Consider the following 15268-nt stretch of genomic DNA (forward strand, 5'->3'; position numbering starts at 1 on the left):
CGGGGGGTGGGGTGCGTGAGAGGAAGTGAGCACACAGTTTGGACTTGGGCATAGTTTTTCCTCACCAGCTGGCTGATCAGTTGAATGAGCTTTGAGAAGTGGATTTTAGATTTCTTTTGTCCTGTTGGTGGCATCTCTCCATGCTTTAAGAAATTTTGATGTGACAGTCACATGGATGTATATAGGGAGGTCATGAGGTGGGTCTTTTTTTTGTAGCAGTGCCTTGCACGCACATTGTGGTCACCATGGAGTTTACTTCATGAAGATTACAAACACACACCTTAAGTGGTGTGATTCGCATCAAGTTTGAGTTGAGAAGCTGTTACCAGCCCTAGGTGCTGGAATAGACCATTGTGTCCAGTTTTGTTATATGGCCTCATTTAAAACTGGGGTTTCTTTTGTTACTTCTTTGTCTCAGAACTAGTAGTGATAGAAAGTGAGTATAAGGATCCCTCTTCAAAAAACAAACGCAGCCCTGGCCAGGTTGCCCAGGTGGGTTGGAGCACTGTTGCTGTACAAGAAGGTTGCGGGTTCGGTCCCCAGCCAGGGTGTGTGTGGGAGGCAACCAGTCTGTGTTTCTCTCTCTCACATCAGTCTTTCTGCACCCCCTCACCCCCTAATCAATAAAAACACATCCTTGGGTGAGGATTTTGTAAAAAACTATTTTATTGTTCAATTACAGTTGTCTGCATTTACCCCCCCCCCGCCCCCGCCATCCCCCCTCCCTGCCCTGCTTCCACCGCCCCCTTGGTTTTGTCCATGTGTCCTTTATAGTTGTTCCTGATAGGTAAGGATTTTTTTTTAATGTTTTTTAAAATAATTCACTGAGAATATTAAATGCTACTATGCTTTTTTTTAGAGCTTTCCCCAATTGTAAATTTGCTGAAAAATGTTTGTTTGTCCATCCAAATTGTAAATACGATGCAAAATGTACTAAGCCAGATTGTCCCTTCACTCATGTGAACAGAAGAATTCCAATACTGCCTCCAAAACCAGGTTAGTGACTTTGTGCACTACAACATTTGGGTAGAAAAGATTAAATATGACCTTTTGTGAGTATAAACTGAATTAAAAAGATAAAGGAATAGTTTCAAAACTGTAGTAATTAACGTAACCAGTCTCCGGAGAGGAAGTATACACATACTAGAGCGTTCTTAAGTATTTACCTTGACTCAGTGGATATATGCCTCCTCGTTGCATTTTATAAAGTCCCCATAAGCCCTGGCTGGCATAGCTCAGTGGATTGAGCGCGGGCTGCGAACCCAAGTGTCGCAAGTTCGATTCCCAGTCAGGGCACATGCCTGGGTTGCAGGCCACGGCCCCCAGCAACCACACATTGATGTTTCTCTCTCTTTCTCCCTCCCTTTCCTCTCTAAAAAATAAATAAATCTTAAAAAAAAAATAAAGTCCCCATAAAAACATCAGAATTTATTAAAAGTCATTGTGCCAAGTAAGTTTGATCAATGTTTGACCTTCTTTTCGTCAGCGGTTCTGACACCATCGCCATCTTCTAATAGTCAGCTCTGCCGTTACTTCCCTGCTTGTAAGAAAATGGAATGTCCCTTCTATCATCCAAAAGTAAGAGCTTTGATTTTCCCCAGAATGAATTTAGTGGTAACTCCTCAGTGTGAGACCTGGACGGTCATAAGCAAGTTGCATGTCCCCCCACCCCCCTCTCGGCTTCCTGTTTGCCAGAGTTGACCTGACGGTGTCGGGGATCTCCACACTAGTCCTGGGGGCACTCAGCCCAGGTCTCCTGGGGCCAGGCGGCGTGAAACTCTTGCATGTTAGTGTCCTGAGCTCTCGGGAGGGTCAAGCTCACTTTTGCTAGTTGGTTTCCACTGTTCTCTGACCCCTAAGCATGTGGGCGGGTTTGTTTTTTCCCCATAACCCCAGTTCCGGAACTGAGATGATGAAGTCCAGTGGTTCTGTGTGCCGCTTACTAGCACCCGGACTTACGCTGCGGACTTGAACTGTCTCTACTGAAGGCTGGTTGATGTGTCTCCAGCTGTTCAGTTGCTCGGAGTGAATCATCTTCTGAAATAGCAGCCTGCAGGCCACGCAGAGGCCTTCACTTCCCCAGCTGCAGCTGGGCGTGTGTGAGGGTACTCAGTGGGGAGTGGAAGGGAACACCATCCTCATAAGAGAATGTCAGGCAGGACGTGCAGGGTGACTATTACACGGATTGGAAGTTTATTACATGCTGATGTTCTTGGAGTTTGGCTTGAGATTATCCTTTGACTAGGATTGTGTTAGAGGTTCATTTTTCCAGGTTTCAGCAGTAGTAAAATGAATGTTACATACCCTGTCTCTTGCCCCATTAATGTCAGGGTGGGCTGGTCATTGTCATCTCAGATTGCTGTTTTTATCGTCATTAGCTTTGCACATATTAAAACTCTGTTCTCTCTTCTTAGCACTGTAGATTTAACACTCAGTGCACAAGGCCTGACTGTACGTTTTATCACCCCACCATTACTGTGCCGCCACGACATGCCTTGAAATGGATTCGGCCCCAAACCAGGTAAAGTTAAAATTAGTTTTCCTAGTGTCATCTCAGGTACTATTCTAATGTGTCGCTTCTTAAATTTATAAGCATACAAATTTAGAGTAAACTGTCACTTTGATTTTTCACTTGTTTAATTTTCAGAGGGTCCAAAGGACCCTTTTTGTTTTATCTGGCAGTTGCCGTTTACCTAGATCATCTCCGGATCTGATTTCCATTATAAATTCTGAACATACAGTAAGGCCTTCAGGAGTCAGACAAATCTCACGTCTGTTTTCGCGCACATTAGTAACTGTAAAACATTGAAAAGGAAGTTTCAGAGCATTGTAATGTGGCCTTGAGTTTAGATACATGGTACCTCTCATGTACCTTACATAATTTTTCTCTTAAAATCTGATATTTATATAATAATCTGTATAACAGGTATTCATTGTCTGAAAATACTTAGTTAAGGTATGTGGTATATAGGGATGTAAAGCAATTAATCAAAATTGTTGGTTTTGTTTATTCAGTGAATAACACCCAGTCCTACCTGGCAGAAGATTATGAAGTTGAAAGTTTCCATCTACTGATGAAAGAGATTCTATAGAACTTGTCAAATCTTTGAAACTTGGAATATATTGCTTTCACAATATGAAGTTTATTGCCTCTCTGAAGTATCTAATTTTTCAAGTTTGTAAGTTTATTAAGTGGTTTTAACATTGGGTGTTTTGTTGTTGTGTGCCTTGTTTTGACTATGGAAAGACAGTTTAAGGAAAAACTAAATTCTATTAAAATACATGGCGTGTTTGTACACTGCTGTTTCAAGTATCAGCATGTACAATGTGGTGATGCTGTCAGTACTGAGAATCCAGTTGGGGCTGTACATCGCTGTGTGTGCCTGAGAGAGAGTCACGTGGGTGTGTGTGTGGAGAGAGAAGGGAGCATCCTTACTCCAAAAATTGGATTGCTGCTTTCACCTTTTCCAGGGATTACAGAAGGTTCATAATCCGCTAAAAACAGGAGTGGCCAGGAGTGCTGAGGTGGCAGAGAGTCCATCCAGCTTTTTAATTTTAAGTGATTTAAGTTTAAAAAGCATGATAATACAGGCTCCTGAGGTTGCACGTGGCTTTGGTCAGTGGTTCCCGAACAGCTTCCTTCGCCCCTGGGTGAGGGGGGGTGGGGAGGGTGAGCGGAGCGGGAACGGCAAAGGACAGACAGACAATTCCTTAAAATGTTTTCATTTACTGTTAACATATGCTTTTAAAATAAGTATTTTGGGGAACTACATTATCACAAAATTATACAAATTTTTTTACAAGTATATATACATAGGTATCTGAGAACAGCCTTTCAACTCACAAAATTAGAGAAACGTATATTCTCCCATTCTGAAAAACGACATTCCCAGAAATAACTCCACAGAAGAATACGGTTACTGAAGATAATTTTTAAATGTAGAAATTAGATTCCAATAGTGTATTTTAAATGACAGACTGTAATTACAGAGATCAGATGGATAAATTGCAAAATAGGACTAAACTTCTGGACTATTGAATTAAAATAGAGTTCTGTGTGTGGTGGTTTTTACATTTTTTAAGGCAAGAAGTATCAGATACTTCAGAATTAAACGGATCACTGATTTTAAAGACTTGATGTATAGTTTTTTAAAAAGTAACGCTAAAAGTCATTTAGAAAAAAGATGAATGCAAAAGGGATAATAAAGACTCAAGCATTCGGAGGATCAAATTAAACTAAAAAAAACTTCAGTGACTCCTGCAGTCACACACATAACCAGAGATAATAAAACCACGTGTCTTCGCGTCCACGTCTGAAGGCCTACAAGCAGCAGTCTGGTGTTCTGTGGCGTTGCTCTTCCTGTGGGAGGAGGTCCCACCAGCCAGTACACGGTGCTGTGAACGTGCGCTTGGCTGTGCCCTCAGAGGAAGGACAGAGCACGGAGGGCTGCCGTGGGGCGAGGCTCGGGTGGGATGCCTGTCCCGCTGCGTCCTAAGACCTGCTCCGTCGAACGTAAGGCATTTGTTCGTTGCAGCGTTAGTTACTAGAGATGCTTTACATTTCTGTGTAAGAAACTCATTTTAAAATTATTTCCAGAAATTTAAAGACTTTTAATATCATTCGTACATGGTGTATAGTTGCATTGTCATAATTACACTGTAAAGAACATAAATAGGGAAATAAGGGTTCAGCTGTTTTACAAGGGATAACCTGCTAAAATTGTTTCTTGCTATCTAATAGACATTGGCTGGAAACATGTTTGAGAGTTTAATCTTTTTTTTTTTTTAGTTGCTAAAGTTGACTCTAAAACATCTGTTGGGGAACTTGGTCTAACATGAACCACCACCATCAGGAGTCACAGAAAAGCCAGGGCATCGGAGCGGAGGGCGCTGGGGCTCAGGCTCCCACAGCCGCGGGACGGGCGGGGCTGCCGGGTCCGGCTGCGAAGTCCGCAGCCTTAGTCAGACGCTGCACGCAGACTTCCGGGTGAAAAAAGAGCAGCGTGTTACTCACTTTCCCTTAGTTTGACGACAAAAAAGCAAGGTGGTGGTGGGATGACTCCTTAAGTTCAAGGTGACCTTTACTCGTGAAACCGACAACAGTGATTAAGGCTAGTTTATGAAGTTGGCTACTTGCAGGAGCAAGAGCAATGGAAACAATTTTATCCCATGTCGTTTACTTGCTTAATGTTAGGGGAGATTCTGCCCACACTAATGGGAATGGCATTTCTCTTCAGCTAACGGAGCTAGCTGTTCTCTTCCCAAAAGCTAACAGAGTTGACTGCCAGCAGTCTCAAAAATGGAGGGGGAGGGTATTTCAGGGGAATTTTTCCCTTTAATTTATTGACTACCCCTTTAGAACACACATGAAAAGAAATGTGATATTAGTGTATTCTAAAATTTGGCTTTATTTAGGAGAATATAGTGATGTGAATAATGAAAGAATATGATCTTATGTTTCAAGCTTCTTAAACACATTTAGTCAGTCCTTCGGACACAGCTGGCCAGGTTCAATCACTGGTCAGGCTCCCTGCAACATAATTTAGCCATTTGTTTTAGTATTTACAAGGTGTTAGATGTAGAAAACGGAGATTTCCAGAAGCCTGAAGGGGTCCATTATGCTACAAACACATTAAAATAAATATTCATAGGACCAATAGACCATCTTAAACTTCTTCACACTTAGAAAAATATATTTTTAAATGTCAGTCTACATAATTTCCAGTCTTCAGGAAACTACAGACAGCCTCAACAGCAGACTCCTGAATGGCAAACACTGGTCTTTGGCAGCACTTGGAGTGAGTAGGGGTAAAGGTCTAAGAGCTCGGCCTCCGTCTACCAGAAAGGAACCAGACTGGTTCCCAGTGAACTTGTCTTTGTTCCTTGCGGAAGTTGGCCTGCGGGGCGGGCACACTTCTAACAAACTACAAAATTGTATTTCAGGAGCTAACCAGATTGTGGATTTAACTCTTTAGTTTACATGTTAAACAAATATTTCTATGAGACTTCATCTTTAAATACTCAGTATTCTCTCCCAGTTAAATACTATTGCTATCTAAAACCTTAAAAAACTGTACACAATGGGAATGATTGTTCATCTTACTACTTTTTCATTAATGAGGCTATAATCATTTTACCTTTTCAAATACACACATGACTTCGGAACATAAGGTCTGACCGCTCAGAAAGGAAAAGCAGCGATCACACGCCGTGTTATCAGTGCCAGGAGAACACTGCCCCTTCTCCAAGGGCTCGCGCTCACGCCTGGGGTGCAGCGTGCCCTCCCGTGGAGCGTGTGTGCTTCTGCAGGGAGACACCTGTTCACTACGTTCTTTAGGGTGATGGATACTCCGTTAAACCGTGACACTTGAAAATAAAATATAAATTTTAAAACTTTTGCTAAAAGGATGATGAAAATTATCCAAGTTGGGTTTTAAGGTTTTGGTTTTGTGTGTGTGTGTGTTTTTTAGGAATGCTATACTCTGACCCTCCCTAGCAGGCCTGCCAAATTTGCACTCTCTTTGCAAATGGGGGTTGGCTCTCACTATTGAGGATTCATTCAGTCATTCCTTGAAATGCAATCCTCTCGCAGTGTATGGATAACAGTCAGCCAGTGCATATGATAAATATCCCGAATGCACGAGTCTTCTATTTAGATGATTCTGGCGTGTATCCCTGTTACCATCTTTAATTAGCACCACTTGGCTCTTCCCTCGTCTGCCCTCCTGGTTTCCCGAGGCTGTCAGTCCATCCTCTTCTCAGCACCCGCGCCCTTCAGTGAGGCGCGTGCACACATCTCCAGACAAATAAACTGCAACCAGAGGGGAAGCTGCAGTGAGTTCATTACAGTTCTGGGTTTTCAAAACAGTTTTCAATTGAGCTTTCAAGTCATACACATGTAAAATTTTTTCTTGCTAACTCCTTAGCCTGCATTTAAGTAGTACGTGACTCCAAGGAGCCACCTTACAGTATTGGCTGGGTCCAGAAGCTGAAGCTGTAGAAGCACAATGAAATCTCTGAATAGTGAAGGCAGTTGGCTCTTCTTGGGCTCAGAAAGCTACTCACCTGCAGTCATCACCTCCAGCACTGACAACGTGTCGGTCACCACTGGTAAATCGAATATTTGTCACATGGGGTGAGTGACCCAAGAACCTTTTGTGCTTTGCCTTCAAAAAAACAAAAACAACACAAGGCATGTGACGCGCACAGAATTCGAAGGCTGCTGTGAGGAACCGTGACTCCCGTCCCCAGGGGTGTGGGGAGGGAGCAGTGAGGGGCAGGCCAGGGGTGCAGTGCTTTTTCAGAGTGAGGAATGGGTCTGCGCTGCACACAGACCAGGGGTTTTCCTCAGGAAAAGCATTTGAAACTTGGTAATAACAGACTGATAGCTTTATTAGAACAGTTTGCAAACATGGGGTTACTTCAGGGGATATAATTTCTAATAGCTGTTCTTTCAGAGTAAATAGGACGTTTGGAAAAAATTTTAGGGACACAAAGTACTTCTAAAGCAGGAGACAATAACATTTTAGCTAATATGTGGGGGGAAGTACTAATGATCAGACATCTAAATTGGGAGTACAATTACATAAAGTACCAAACCAACCACTTACGAATTTTTCAGGACACGGGAAGTCAAATAACTTAACCATGCCAAAGTCGTCTCCCGTCACGAGGCTGATTCCTGAGTGAGACACGCAGGCGCAGTTGACGTCAGCTTTCTCGGCGTGCCTTGACCAGATCCCCAGGACTTCGTTCCCCAGAATGCTGAGGGAGGGAACGAGAGAGCCCCCGTGGCAAACACCCACAGGTGTGCCACGCTGCAAGGGCTTCTGGGTCATTAGCCTCTCAGCGGCTAACTCTAAAAATACAGGGAGTGAATTGTAAGGTCAATTATCTGGAGTCCTGAGTTTCACCTGGGACGGTGACCCTGACCCCTCAAGGAAACTATAATTTTAAGGGTATATACACAAAATATCACTTCAATAATTAATACTGTATGAGAGCTGTTTATAAAACAGATGCTTGTCCTGTAGGAATTTCCTGGCAGTTTTCATTTACATTGACTAAAAACATGGATATGCATGGTCACCTGTTATGGTTACCTGACAGCTAGCAAATTTGAACAGATTTTGTAAGATTTTGTTTGTAGTGGCTACAAGATAGCATTCATTTAAGATACAGAAATAATGCAGCTGCCTAACCACACCCAATGTGTGTTTTTATTGCCTCTTACTAAACCCACCAAGTCAAAGGAAGTGTGTCGGGGCATCTTCAGTCATAACTTGGACCTCCTTTCTTTAAAAGAACTGACAGAGCCTGGAACTACAGGCAGCTAGTGTGGCCCCGGGGTGAGCTTAAGGGGAGAATTCAAGATTCGGCAACAAAAATGTAAAGCTCAATTACCGTTCCCTCGTGGGAATGACCACCTGTTCGGAAACAGGGCTTTCCTGGCTGCCCGTCAGGCGCCTCCTCCCTCTGGACGCAGGGAGTGCTCACCTGGTCCACGTGGCCCAGGTGATTCTGTCGATGGCAGCCGGGTCCAGCAGATGTCTTCCCGAAGGCACTTCGTAGACATGCCGTTTATAGCAGCCAGTGGAGACCTTCCGTCGCAGGTTAAAGTGGGACAAGAGCTCCGTTACGTGAGAGGCAAAATCCAGAAGTTCACGGTGTACGACTAGCAAAGGGCTACATGGTTTACATTTCTAGCTACTGAGAATGTAAAAGAGGACTGGACTTGTGCAAAAGAGGGGAGAGAAGGCCTGAAGAAGGGGATGCTAAAGAATGGGAGACCGTGCATGACAAACGGCAAGAGTCTGGAAGCGCTGGAACGCGAGTGTCTCTCACACACGTGCACACACACACACGCACACACACACACACTAGCGGGGTGTGAGGCCTGGGACTGAACGCAGCGCTGGTACTGTACCTGCAGGTACCTACTGTCTGCAGAGAAGTCCATTTGGATGACGAAGCTCGGAATGTCCCTGCAGCAGCTGACTCGGTTAAGGGTGGGGCCCAATGACAGGTCATAAAAATCCACCGAGTTCTCACTAGAACCCACTGCCAGAAACCGGGAATCTGGACTAAACCTGAGTATTAAAGAAAAAAAAAACACGTAAAAGGTGAATTAGGTGACACGAAACAGTACAAACAACCACCCGAAGACCTGTAACTTTCTAGCGCTTGAGCGTGTGGTGGGTGGTCCTGGGGGTGCAGGGCCTGACGGGAGCTTGTGGGCTCCGCTGCAGGGTCAGCGCTGGGCCCTGCGGCCACGCCACAGATGCTCATTGGTGCCAGCAGAGGAGGGGGACTCAGGGATGCTGGACCTCAGAGAACAGGATGGTCGAGATTAAGAGAGGCGCCATCTACAAAGAGTTCTTCAAAAATTTTCATCAGGCATTTGGCTGTACGTCCCACGTTGCTCTAAAAGCAGAGAGCACGCACCACCACCTGGAGCGGTGTAATGTGTGCGGCAAGGTCCGGGTAACCTTCACCTCATGTGACTGCAGTCAGCCGGCCGACTTTATCAAAAAAGTAGCGGCTTCTATGAGACTGACGTCAAAATACATGCCAAATCTTACATACGTCTCATGTGTAATACATCTTGAAGGTGATTTACATGAACACATTAAGTTGTAAGTTGGGATCGCCGTAGGATTTCACCGATACATGGGATCTAACGAGCACACACTGAACTAACGAACCAGACAGGTGCAGAGCAGGCTCCCGGGTCTGGGTGGTTCGGGCGTGGAGGGTGAGCACGAATACTCAGGGACACGGACAGCAGTGGGGACTGCGGGGGAGGGGTGGGTGCAGGTGGAAGTGGGCATGGGGGGGGTGCGTGGTAATGGAAAGAGAACAAGATGATACATCAGTGCTTAAATATAAAATAATTCGAACTGGAAAAACGGCCTCAAGCGATTATCTAATGGAACTGATCGTGTATACTGAGATACGCTACATGAAACAAAAAACTTGTTTCTGAACTTTCCTAATTTAAAAAAAAAATTTTAAACCACTAACAATCACCTAAGTTTTAAGTTCAATAACTCCCTGAGATAAGATGCTCTCATCTGGAAAGATCATGTCTTCACAGCAAAAACACAGACCAGCCTAACCTGGGCGGGTGACTGGGGGCTGGAGGACTTTGAAAGACAGGGCACTGTTGCCCAGCGACCATGGGAGCGGCGATCCAACCAGAGAACACCCGTGAGTGCTGAGGTGGGCGCCCGGAGAACCTGGGGGAGCTCAGGACGGCCGCCACCACTGCCGTGCGTGCACTGAAGTCCCGTGGGAGGGTGGTCTGTCAAAGGGTTGTGACAGACCGGGATTCACTGATCTACCTTGATCTCACACACGCGCTCAGTAAGTGGCAGCCACTGCTGAAACAAGCTTAAGCACTGAAAAAGGTTCAAGAGAAGTTGAAATTCTGATTCTGCATCATGGCAGATGCTCAGTGAGTACTGAAAGAACTATACATCCCAGTGGAGGAGGAGGTGTTTGGGGTTGTGGCTGTAGCTCTCCTGGCCGACAGGTAGTTCCTGGCAGGAGGAGTCCCTGACTTGTCCAGTGTGACACTCGGCAAACACCCCTGAGCACTCGCTCTCACAAGGCACTGGGGCTGGTGCCGGGGGGGTTCATCATTCAGCAACAAGAAGTATGCAGACAGCCGTATTTCAGCATACAACTTACTTGAATTAAGGACATTTTCTCAAATCCAAACTGGGTCATTTAAGAGTATTAAAGAGATTACCCCCCCCCCAAAATGATAACAGACACCAGTGTAGCGGCAGCCCAGAGGAAAAGGGGCGACAGTGGGTAAAAGGGGGGATGGGGACAGAGAGAGGCTTCGGGAAGATGGGCGCACGACGCAGTGGGCAGACGATGTTTTACTGGGCTGTACACTTGACACCTGCACGGTTCTGCAAACCAACGTGACCCACAACAACATTCAACTTAAAAGAGAAACATGGACTTAAAGACCAGAGAGATTACCCCGTTCGCTGACTAACCTGATGTCATGAATGGGACATCGCCTGTCTCTCTTCTTCCCCCATATTTTCAGCGAGCTCACCAGCAGAACGATGAATTCCCCGTTCTTCATTCCGATGGCCACCATGTCCCCTTCAGGGCTGTAGCACACAGTGCGAGCAGCTAGCCCCAGAGTCACTTTGTTCAGCATCTTCTGCGAAAGAACCAAAAGAGTCGAGAGAACTACATGAAGGAGGGAACTGACAAAGGAAACCAATTTCTTCTCGAAACTCTCAACGAAAGTCTGAGAAATCACAGCATCTTCTAAAACACTGTCCTTACTTTGTCGGCAATATCCCAGAGTATCACCGTCCCGTCTTCGGCAGCGGAGAGGAAAAAGTCCCTGGAAGGGTGCGTCGCCAGGCCCCATATGGGTCCGTCCACGTGACCGTGAACTAGAACGCTACACGCTGCGTTTTTCTCTCCAACTTCAATTATTTCAGCATTCTTGGTCCCAACTAGTATCTTGCCCTGAAACAGTGGGACCAGTGTGTTTAATGTAATACTACAGCTGCTCTTAAAAATGTTAAGAACGACCTTCTTGACCTATACGTGAGACTGTGATTTACAGCAACTATATACCTGACGCAAAGAGCCTAAAACCCTTGGAATTCACTAAGTGACGAGAGCCCCAAAGGTGTCCTTTGTCATGTTAGTTGAGATGCCCCTTGGACTGCACCTAAGGATGGGGCTGGTTGCTCGGAGACCGAACCTTGTGACGGGAGGGTTGGAACTTTGAGTTCCTCATCGCCCACCCCCAGAGGGGTGGAGGGGCTGCAGGTTCACGCAGCTGTCAATGGCTAAGGATGTGACCTGTCCTGACTATGAAGTCCTCCACAGAAACTCCAAGGACAGGGTTTGGAGAGCTTCCAGTCGGTGAGCACAAGATGGGGGAGGCTGGCGGAGGGAGGGCCTGCGAGCTGCACGCCTGTTCCCGCACACCTTGCCCCATGTGGTTCTGCATCCGGCTGTCCAGGCGTCACCTCCTTTTATAGGGATCCGAGATCAAAGGAGAATGTTTCTCTGAGTCCTGTGAACTGCTCTAGCACAACAACCAAACCTGGGGCGGGGTGTGGAGGGCCTACAGGTAACAGCCCGGCGTTGAGACTGGGGTCTGATGGGGGTGGGGGCGGTCTCCCAGGACCGAACCCTTCACCCCTGATGCTCACTGTGGGTGCACGGCGTCGGGGCTGAGCCGTTGGACATTCTGCTGCCGTCCCAGAACTGCCTGGAGCTGTGTGGGCGCCCTCCCGCCCCCATTAGAATCAGTTCCAGAAACAGAATAACCTCCTTGCAGAGAATTTTCTTTCAGTTAATCTAGTATGTCCCCTTTCCTGTGACTAGAGGCACATCTGCGAGACAATACACCTGGCCTCTCTAGTCACCAGGCTTTGACTCTCAGGATACTTGAGTCCAAAGACCCCAAACAGGTGCAAATACACTTACAGTAAGAAAATACTGGATTTTAATAAGTATAAATAAAGATAAACTTAACTAGTGTTTAATATACAGACTGACAAGATATAATACATGTAGATGATTTATAAAGACACTTCTTGCAAAGTACATGCATGCATGGTGAAAATTTCTATAGAAATGTGTTTTTAAGAAAATAAGTCAACTGGAAAGGAAAGTCAGCTCTGTCTAAGAAGTGGAATTAACAGACTCAGGGGAACGGGGAGTTTTCCACACGGCCAAGGCCGAGGGCTTCCTGCCCGACTCACAGCACTGGCGCGAAGATGCGCCTGTGTGGAGGGGCAGCAGGGGGCCCCCCCCCCCAACAAGCAAAGCCGGCTTTGAGTGTTGCACTCTTTGCCTTGTGAAGAGCGAGAGACTCTCAGGCAGAAGTGCTCCCTATCTGCTGCCGCCCCCCCACGGCCCACGGAGTGGCCCACGGAGTGGCCCACGGAGTGTCGTACTTTGCCTCTGCACACGGAACGGACGCAGTCTGTGACCTGCCCCGTCTCCAGCCGGAAGGCACGGCATCGCCGCAGCTCCTGGTCCCACAGCTTCACCGCTCCTCCTTCTTTAGACCTGAACAACCCAAGCCAGAAGAAAGCATTTATTCTTTCAAAGAATATTACAAAGAATTTTTATTACAAACAAATGCTAAGTTATAAGAAGGATACTAAAAATGGCCCTGATTGTTTAGAATTTACTTCATATATTCTAAACTTTTTTCTGGCAATTTTAAGATACACTGGATCTCAGGCAAACATTCAGTTTAGGCAAATTTAATTTTATGAAGGTTCATTTTTCTGACGGCATAATTTTATTTGGCCCCACCCCCAAACATGTGTTCTTTCATATCACCACCTCTTGCTTACGGAAGTGTATAAAATGGTTTTTAAAGCGAAGAGGATGATGGGAATGTAAGGCTAGAGAAAGGGATTGTAGTCATGCTATCGAGTATTTTTTAAGGAACAAAAGAGAAGCACTTTTTTTCTCTGCCATTGTTTTTCAAATATCCTACGGAAAACAAACCCCAGAAATAACAGTTTTTATCTAATGAGCTTACCTACACACATATTTTAAAAATATTCAGTCAACTGCATTTTCATTTGATTTAGAGGCATCACTGAAATGTTCTATGTTAGTTTTGGCATTTGAATAAGTTCATACTATCACCTTAGTTATAAAACTATTCTTAAGATTTAAAAAACACATTAAAAAATCCTACTGAAACAAGTTTGTAGACTACTAATGAGTAGGGAAGTGGGTGCAAGACTTGATGATCTGTGGGAAACACAAATGTCAGAGTAACATTTTCAAAATACAGCCCTGGCTGCTGTGGCTCAGTGGATTGAGTGCTGGCCTGCGAACCAAAGGGTTGCTGGTTCAATTCCCAGACAGGGCACATGCCTGGGTTGCAGGCCAAGTCCCCAGTAGGGGGCTCACGAGAGGCAACCACACATTGATGTTTCTCTCCTTTTGTCCCTCCCTTCCCCTCTCTTTAAAAATAAATAAAATCTTTAAAAAATATAGCCCATTTGTGGTTTTTCTCTTGGAAGAACCTGGAAGTGTACTGCTGGATTTCCTGTTAGATGAACTGCTTTGTCTTCAGGAAAAAACATTCTCCGGCATCGCAATACAGCCTTCCTTCCTGAGAGCGGCGAGAGCTGCTGCGTGTGTGTTTAACTGGTGGATGTGGGCTCTTGCAACCCTGTACTCAAGTGTACTTACCTCCGTGGTCACCTGATATGTTTGTTACCTTTTCACATGCACGTGAATATGTTGGTAGGAGATCAATGACAATCTGGTTTCCACCGAAAGATTTGAACATCACTCAGAACAAGGCCTCTCTCCTTGACTTAAATGTTGAGGTCTGGTATCAAACAATTTTATCTAACAAGTTTGCCTTGAGCAAAACAAACAAGGCAGAGTTTGCTTCTAGCATTCTCCACCCCCCCTTTTCTAGTGCATCAGTGTGCATGTTACCCCTCAGTATCCAGGCTGAACAAAAAGCAAGCAGCCACGATGATCCCGGGTTCAAGGGCAAAGATTCACCCATGAGTCACCTGTTAGCACATACAGACGTCAAGCAAATCAGTTCTTAACTTGCAGGGTAACTGCCTATCCATACCTCCAAAAAATTATCACCCAGCTGTTGGAGTTTCTCTACAATGCAAAATGAAAAATGGAAGCCATTTCAAGTCAGAAATAAGAACCAACAGGAAGCAGGTCTAGGCAATACAAGGAGAAGCATGTGACAAGGCCAGAGAAGACTGGCCCACACGGCCTAGAAGAACCAGAGTAACTTAACCGCAAACCAGGAAGATCACAAGCGCAAGTGCTCAGAGAAGCTATGAAAAGAAAGAGGACTCACGGCCTTTCCTTGCCCCCCGTCACGATGAGCCCGTCTCGCAGGGTGGTGTACATGGTGAACACAGGCCCGGTGTGCGCCCTGGCCACGACGCGACACAGCACGTGCTCTTTCCACACACACACATCTCCGCTGATGGTACCTGTAAACGTCAAGTTACTCTGAAAAGGAGTGGGGAAGATAAACTCATCAACAGTTCAGGCAGAGTTCAAACACGCAATTCTCTAAGCGAGCGTGCGCCCAGCTCACCACGGACCCGGAGCGCCTGCCGCGGGGGACGCAGCGGCCGGCAGGCGGGAGGCTGGGACCTGAGGCTCGGCCCCGTGGGGGCTCCCCTCCCAGCTCTGCTGCCTGTCAGCTGCCTGTCAGCTGGCCTAGCCGTGGGCAAGTCCTTTACCCTCTGCGAGCATCGGT

General features: G+C 45.9%; 2 protein-coding genes across 13 annotated transcripts in view; one reads left to right on the forward strand and one right to left on the reverse strand.

Annotated features, from left to right (window-relative positions):
- The window catches only part of ZC3H14 (zinc finger CCCH-type containing 14), a 47175-nt gene extending 43055 nt beyond the window's left edge, over nt 1-4120 (forward strand). For 9 of the 12 annotated variants that reach the window (XM_028506453.2, XM_036012956.1, XM_036012981.1 and 6 more), the window contains 4 exons: nt 860-996; nt 1487-1578; nt 2415-2521; nt 3016-3313. In XM_028506453.2, coding sequence (XP_028362254.1) covers nt 860-996; nt 1487-1578; nt 2415-2521; nt 3016-3022 — 343 coding nt within the window. In that variant the 3' untranslated portion in view covers nt 3023-3313. Of the gene's footprint in view, nt 1-859; nt 997-1486; nt 1579-2414; nt 2522-3015 lie in introns of all 12 variants that reach the window. The other 3 variants (XM_036012963.1, XM_036012976.1, XM_028506456.2) reach the window with 2 other exon arrangements.
- Nucleotides 4121-4787: 667 nt separating this feature from the next.
- EML5 (EMAP like 5) overlaps nt 4788-15268 on the reverse strand; it is a 116655-nt gene continuing 106174 nt past the window's right edge. Inside the window, 9 exon segments of the mRNA XM_028508137.2 lie at nt 4788-6811; nt 7066-7166; nt 7611-7764; nt 8497-8600; nt 8927-9089; nt 11013-11185; nt 11314-11502; nt 12951-13065; nt 14858-15015. Of these exon segments, the coding sequence (XP_028363938.1) occupies nt 6775-6811; nt 7066-7166; nt 7611-7764; nt 8497-8600; nt 8927-9089; nt 11013-11185; nt 11314-11502; nt 12951-13065; nt 14858-15015 (1194 nt within the window). The 3' untranslated portion in view covers nt 4788-6774.

The sequence above is a fragment of the Phyllostomus discolor genome, chromosome 1 (assembly GCF_004126475.2).
Source record: "Phyllostomus discolor isolate MPI-MPIP mPhyDis1 chromosome 1, mPhyDis1.pri.v3, whole genome shotgun sequence".
Classification (NCBI taxonomy): domain Eukaryota; kingdom Metazoa; phylum Chordata; class Mammalia; order Chiroptera; family Phyllostomidae; genus Phyllostomus; species Phyllostomus discolor.